Source organism: Lycium barbarum, chromosome 3, assembly GCF_019175385.1.
Source record: "Lycium barbarum isolate Lr01 chromosome 3, ASM1917538v2, whole genome shotgun sequence".
Classification (NCBI taxonomy): Eukaryota; Viridiplantae; Streptophyta; class Magnoliopsida; order Solanales; family Solanaceae; genus Lycium; species Lycium barbarum.
The window spans coordinates 131,662,089-131,669,592 of NC_083339.1; the positions used below are offsets into that span (position 1 = coordinate 131,662,089).

A 7,504-nucleotide genomic window follows, 5' to 3' on the forward strand; every position below is an offset into this window, starting at 1 on the left:
CCCATTTATGCACAACTTTGTCACTTGTCTTATATTTATGATGGGCCAAAGGTTGTGCTCTCTAGAAAGAAGCCCAAGAATAGGTCAAAATCCTTAACCACGGTTAAGGCTAACCACACCCTATAATCATCAAAGCTAAAAAATCAGAATACAACCCGATATTAGTTAGCTAAGGTATGAGATAAGGTCGCCTATTGAAATAGTAAAAGCAAGGGACACGATATACGACACGTGTTCGGCTCCGATTCAATATTAACCGACTCTTCACAATTTGTTAGGTCAATATTAGGTTGGATAGCCTTAGGTTTCGTGCTTTCACATCAATCTTTCTCAACAATTGCTTTCTCTCTCTAAACTCTCTCTCTCTAGATTTTTCGTTAGCTTTCTGTAATGGAAACGGAGCGCGTGACCGGTTTTCCGTTGACGAATCTGGACCGGCGGCCAAGAAAGAGGGCGCGTCTAGGCTGGGATGTACTACCCGAGCAGCCAAAGGTATTAGATCTGTCTTTAAATCATTCGATTTGTTTATTCTTTTTTTTTTTCGGTTTTGTTTTGCTAGATCTGATCGAGTATAGATTGTTTTTTCGCATCAGGTATGGTAAAGACTCGGTTTTTATTGTTGTATGATCTGTTGTGTTATTATCATCATGTGGTGTTTTTTGTAGTTGGGTTTTTGTTTTTCAGGGTTTGATTTTTGTTTCTTCAGACGTGAGGGTAAAAATCACTATATATTTATCGAATCTTTCCTAATTTTTTTGTTATAAACGTTTTATGATCAGATCTGACATGAATTATTTATTGTTGGGAATTTATGATTATTCATGATGTTTTAATTACATGTGAGTAGTTTTTTGGGACCAAAATTTTATGTGCAAGGATTTTATAATGTCAATTAGCAATGTTTTTGAAAAGCTCTCATGTGAATTTGATTACTATGTAAGAAAGAGGGGTCCATATTTTATGTGCTTCTAAATATTCATCTCAAGATATGTCACATGCCTGATAAATAATACTTGTGTCAGCAATTGTTTTGCAATTTACTAAAGCTCTATCCAAGACTACTAAAGAAATTAACACTTGAAAGTTTTTTTTTCCAGAAGAGTTATTACTTAAAAAGATTTTCTTAATGAATTCTAGGGATCTCTTGCTTGAATTTGGAGAGGTAAATAATTACTCCCTCTGTTTCAATTTATTTGAACCTATTTTCTTTTTAGTCGGTGCCAAAATGAATGACCTCCCCTAATTTGGAAGCAAATTCACTTTATGAATGATTTACCGCCACACAAATTTTCAGGGCTTATTTTGAGTCACAAGTTTCAAAAGTCTTCCCTCTTTCTTAAATGGGTTCATATAAATTGAAACGGAGGGGGTATATAGCTTGATCTAAGCCTTTTGAGGCACTTTGTGCTCCAACAATTGATTAATGAGAATATGGTTATGGTTGATTGTTTTCTTGAGTCCTTAAATATTAACATGCTACTTTTATGTTATTTTTTGTGAATTCTATTTCCAACTTTCAAGGTACCAAGAGGTAATAATAAAGTTAGTTTTGTATTAAGATACCATGAATGGAATGCCTGTGTGTAGGCTCAGCTAGGATTGTTTTGTGGACAAGATGTTGGGAATGTGACAAGCTATGCATCTTCAAGGCAACTCACAGACCTTACTAGCGCTCCCTTTATTAATAAGGGAGTTGCTCAAAATGGTTCTCCCCCTTGGAGAGAAGATGACAAGGATGGACATTTTGTGTTTGAGCTGGGAGAAAATATAACATCACGCTGTAATCATCTTTACCATCACCAAAAAGTTTACTTTTTTTTTGGTGCCCTGGTTATACTGACCATCTGATTATTTTTGCTACGTGTATAATGGTTTATGCACTCTAAAATTATATATGTATATAATGATTTGGCCTATATTCTCCTTTCCTAAAATCCCGCATTAATAGTATTATAGTTAATGTTTTTCATTTTATCAGCTTTTATTTTCTTAACTAGTTCCTTTGATTAGATCGTTGCTCATCTTTTTGGGGTCATTTTGATACAAAAACAAAAATGGTTTCCAAAAAAAAATAAAATGAGAACCCATTTTATAATGGCATGTAGACTGTGGATTACCCCCTTTACAGCTTTATGCCCCCCTAATGCTCTTTTGGTTTTCCTAAATTGTAGATAAAATCCAAAGTAAGATGGGTGAAGGTACTTTCGGTCAGGTCCTAGAATGCTGGGACCGTGAGAGGAAAGAAATGGTAGCTATTAAAATTGTTCGGGGCATGAAGAAATATCGTGATGCTGCAATGATTGAGGTTGAAATGCTTCAACAGCTTGGTAAACATGACAATGGTGGCAATCGGTGAGTAATAGCCTGTTAAATCTACTGTTATCCTAACCTGTGTACTCATTCATGGGATTTTGTTATTTGTCAAATGGTTGAACTGCTTTGTTCCTTGCAGTTGCGTACAAATACGGAACTGGTTTGACTATCGTAATCATATCTGTATTGTAAGTATATGAATGATTGATTTGGACGGATTAATTTCCCCACCTAACAAATCTTATGGGGATTAAAATTTTGGATGAACTTAAATGGTTTTAACAGGTCTTTGAGAAGCTTGGACCAAGCTTATACGATTTCCTTCGGAAAAACAATTACCGTTCATTTCCCATTGATCTTGTCCGTGAGATTGGAAGACAACTGTTGGATTGTGTAGCATGTGTGTAAAAAAAGCTTTGTGCACTTTTCTTTTCCTCAATCATGCATTTAAATAGATGCAGATAGGCTTCTTGCTGAATATAACAATTTACCTCATGGTTGGAGCATACATTGTATTTATTACTACTTCAGATTGATAATACCATCTTGTAATTGATTATGGTTCTGCTTATCTTGTAGTTATGCATGATTTGCGTCTGATCCATACTGACTTGAAGCCTGAGAACATACTTCTCACCTCCCCAGAATATGTGAAGGTTCCTGACTACAAGGTGGCTTGTTTGACCGATTAGTGTTACTTTTCTGTTTTCTTTAATATGCGCTGGGCACAACCTTACTTTGTATTTAATCTTGATACTACTGCATAGGCTGATGTTTGTCAATTTTTTGTTACAGGTTTCTTCAAGGTCACCAAAAGACGGCTCTTACTATAAAAGAATTCCAAAATCAAGTGCTATAAAGGTAATTGATTTTGGTAGCACAACATACGACCGTCAAAATCAGACATATGTTGTGTCAACTCGTCATTACCGTGCACCTGAAGTAATTCTAGGTAAGGAGTGGTTAAAACATCTAGGTTTCACCAAATTACCGTTTTCCAAAAAAAACACATCTAGGTTTCACTATTATCCTGCTTCCATGACTGATCAAATTCACCTTATCTATTTCAGGTCTTGGATGGACCTACCCATGTGATATATGGAGTGTTGGGTGTATCCTTGTGGAGCTTTGCTCGGTATGCTTTCTTTGATCTGGCTGGACTATGGTTTCCTTCCATTTGATTGGTTGCAGTTAATGAATTTTGTAACTTCATTCAGGGAGAAGCATTGTTTCAAACACACGAGAATTTAGAACACCTTGCTATGATGGAGAGGGTTCTGGGCCCCCTGCCTCAGCACATGCTGAAAAGAGTCGAGTAAGTCATAGATTTGATCTCTCAACAATATAGTCATAATGATTCAACAAGAGGGATTTCTCTTCTTTATAGTAGATTTATGAATTACTTCCTGGTTTAATCACAGCCGTCAAGCGGAGAAGTATGTTAGAAGAGGACGGTTGGACTGGCCTGAAGGGGCAACGTCTCGTGACAGTATCAAAGCTGTGTTGAAGTTGGCCCGCCTTCAGGTATTATTGCTAATCCTTTTCTATTCTACTACTATTTGGTTGAATGAACTTGCACGGTTGTTTATGAGTAATTGTCTTTCGTATTGCAGAACATAATCATGCAGCATGTGGATCATTCTGCTGGGGATTTTATTAATCTATTGCAAGGACTTCTTAGATATGATCCTTCAGAAAGAATGACTGCTCGGGAAGCCCTGCGGCACCCATTCTTCACCCGCGATCATCTTCGGAGGTAGAACGAGTTTTGCTTTTACTCATATGCACATATGCCCTTGCATGACGGTGCCCTCCAGCCTTGAATGCTATTTGGTGTGGCGGGGACTCGAAGTGGAGCCATCTCGCTCTCTTGGCTCATTCCAGTTTTCTTGAATTTGACTCAAGCGGGTGTAAATAGATCCGAAATGCTGGTTTCTTGCGGGGCGTTCTTTTAATACTAGGTTATGGTGGTGGGGATGGTGCCCTGCCAGTGTGTATAAGATGATGTCTAACCCTCGATTACTGGCAAATTGCAACTAGTATCGAGTATTTCTTCTTACTTGAATTAATGTGAAATGAGATTTACCCATTGCTTAACTCGCTAGAATTTTATCCAGCAGAACCCATACTTGTGTGTGCTGGTAAATGTCTATTATATAATTGGTTAATATTGTGTTTCTTGATTTTTTTTTCCACATTTAAGAAAATAGGATGACTGAATATGAACTATGAAGTATGGCCAAAGTGCGTGTAGCCGGAATGTATGAGATGTTTTTGGAGAACTAAAAGAGAATCTGGGTCTCTATATCCGTCTATGGTTATTGCTGTCATTAGTCGGTTGTAAAGACGGCTATACCCTGATATATCTGCAAGCGTTCTAGACTTTTTCTTGCAGTGTGTTGGGTAAATTTTATCCTGACGGTGTGATTTCGTCAAATAATATTTTTACACGTAAACAATAAATAACTCAAAAAATCTGAATAAAAACAAAGGAAGAAATGAGCATAGGAGATCTAGGTTGTTTATCTCGGAATCCATATTTAGTTTACTTCGTATCTCTTCTTTTGTGTAACGATATAATTTGGATATTGAATGGCTGATCAAAGAAATGAGGAAAAACGATCACGGTAAACAACTTGAAGAGAAACAAAAATAGGAAAAATAGAATATTGGATGTCGAGGGCACGTGCTCCTGCAGATTCCCAATGCAAAGACATTCACCCACTAGTAGTGTTGTTTGTTTGCTCTGTCCTCTCACCATTGTAAAGTCTTTAGACCAATGATGTGTTGGGAATCATCCGCTCCCTTTGTTGACTTTTACTTATCTAATTAAAGTGTATATTTTATCATACTACTCATATTAATTGGTATATAATCATAATAGACTTGAAAAATGATTTGAAGATGAATAATTAATATTAAGGGTAAAACAAAAAAAAAAAGTTTGTCTTCTCTTCATATGCTGAATGGATAAGTAAAAGTGAAAATTTATTTTTAATAAAGTGAACAATAAAAGTGAATGGAGGGCGTAATTATTTTCAAACGTTCACCCTCTAGCCACTCTCGGAGAACACTTGACCATCGCCTCTTAGTCGGGAGTGTATTATTGTTTTTATTTTTTATTTTTTCAACAGCGGGATTGTATATGTATATTCCCTAAGAATTTCGTTAGTGTCCACTCGGGTGGCTGAAACAAATTTAGCCAGTTCGTGTAGGGTCAAAGTAGTACGTACAGCCATGATCCATAGAGGTCCATTTCAACAGTTTGAAGACACAAGCCAAAGAAAACTACTTTAGACAGTTCTAATAAGGTGAGACGTGTTTGTCCCAATGTGTCCCGGCCTATTTTGTTCTAACCCCTCAGCTCCATGGGGGACACTTATTATACTATCGACGACGGACATTGTAACATGTCCAAAGTTATGTTCATGTACGAAGTATGGACGCATGACTTTTTTTTTTTTTTTTTTACCGTGAATGAAGGCCAATAATCAATATTTACACTAAATCACTAGGTGTATGCCATGTGTTTGTATTTACATTTCTATCACCTAACCATGATTTTATTGATATACATCTGTACTTTGTTAAATCACTTAATCATGATAAGTTACTATGATTTATATGATTTGATATAAACACCGAATGTGGTTAAGTATTAACCGGATAGTGTCACCACCGTGTAGACGGTTTACCGTCCCGGTGGAATCAATAATCTTTCTTTAATTTTTGTTATTTTCTTTTTCAGTACATAGCGGTTTCTTGAACCAATTTTGAATTTATTAAAATACTCCTATTTGCATTCCGTAGACATCATAAGTTTAAACTGCATAAACCATAGTTATCGAAAACTACTCATTATTCTCTTGGAATAGGGATGGGTTCAATGAAATAATGGAACACAAGAACAAGAAGAAAAAATTATCAAAATCGCAATTTGATTGGACACGCTTACACATTTCCACAGGGCCCAGATGGAGTGGCTGAATATTTTGAAGCTTCTAGGGCACATGGTATACTGTAAAGGATGTCAAATAGGACTTAAGCTACATTTAGATAGGTTAAAAACGGTTGAATTAATAAATGGGTTGGGACAATACTTTGCTCAAAATTTGCTCGGGTAAAAAGCAAATAGTAAGTCAATTTGGGCTAGACAATGAACGATAATCTAATTTAGGCTACTTATTATGACGATATATAAAACAAATCTGGATGAGTTATACTTTCCTGGCCTAAATTTGAGATCCTACGTCTATAGATGTGCCTTCCAAATTTAGACGTCATTTTATTAGAACGAGTGACGATCACTTCGTTAGATATTAACATCATAAATATGCTTGTAACGAGCTGCCTCAGTTCACCACCTCCTCCAACCTTTCGGCTCAATTGGGGTCACTTATTATGCAATTGGCATTGAATGTAGACTCTATCTCATGATGTCCATGTTCTTTTTTGCTTTTTGTCACGAGTTAAAGAAGAAAAGTCGTGACCAATCAATAAGAAAGGTGGAAAAAGTAGACTTTAATATTCTTCCAACTTTTTCCCTAAATTTTCGTTTCTTTCACGGGGATACTTTTCTTTTTAATATATATCAAAAATAATATCTCACTTTTTTATTTAAACATAACTTAATCTTTGTATTCACATTTTATCTTTAATGTAATGATTAATAATCACATAACTAAGACTTTTCTTAAATAATAAATTTCAAAGGGATTTTTTTTTTTTTTAACTTTGGACTCAATCAAAGGAGTAACACAAAGGGAGATGTATGGAGTTGATGAGACCTTCATCAAGAACTTTACTTTAAAACCCTACTAAATCCATCTTCAGTCAAACCCAAAAAAACAGCCGCCTTCTAATAATCTAATTTTTTCTTGACTTGAGCCCATCACACACTCACCTTTTCCCCGCTTCTTCTTTATATTCTTCTACTATTACCTCCAAAGCAAGAGGTCCCGATTAGTTAGAATAATTTCCTTTTTTCTGTCTTTTTTCCTTTCTAATTTGGAATCCGATCCATTTAGATGAAACAAGATGCTATCTATTTGGTATGACAAAAAATATTCTGAGAAAACTTTCATATTTTGATGTTTAGTGTCAAAAGAATTTCAACGAAAATACTTTCCACCAAATGAAGAACAAATGTAATCCTTTATTGTTGGACGAAAGTTATATTTTTCCAAAATTA

At 35.6% G+C, this 7,504-nt stretch overlaps 1 protein-coding gene across 3 annotated transcripts; it reads left to right on the forward strand.

Moving 5' to 3' along the window:
• Positions 1–307: 307 nt before the first annotated feature.
• Positions 308–4,410, forward strand: LOC132632579 (serine/threonine-protein kinase AFC2). 3 transcript variants are annotated; one of them, XM_060348565.1, is made up of 11 exons: positions 308–492; positions 1,588–1,780; positions 2,172–2,352; positions 2,453–2,501; positions 2,599–2,713; positions 2,893–2,984; positions 3,109–3,265; positions 3,384–3,448; positions 3,531–3,628; positions 3,735–3,837; positions 3,927–4,410. In XM_060348565.1, exons 1-11 carry the CDS (start codon positions 391–393, stop codon positions 4,071–4,073), a joined length of 1,302 nt encoding a protein of 433 aa, XP_060204548.1. In that variant the 5' UTR covers positions 308–390; the 3' UTR covers positions 4,074–4,410. The 3 variants fall into 3 exon arrangements, with proteins under 3 accessions (XP_060204548.1, XP_060204549.1, XP_060204550.1); XM_060348566.1 differs by lacking the exon at positions 1,588–1,780 and having other exon boundaries at positions 358–492; XM_060348567.1 differs by lacking the exons at positions 308–492; positions 1,588–1,780; positions 2,453–2,501; positions 2,599–2,713 and having other exon boundaries at positions 2,190–2,352.
• Positions 4,411–7,504: the final 3,094 nt, after the last annotated feature.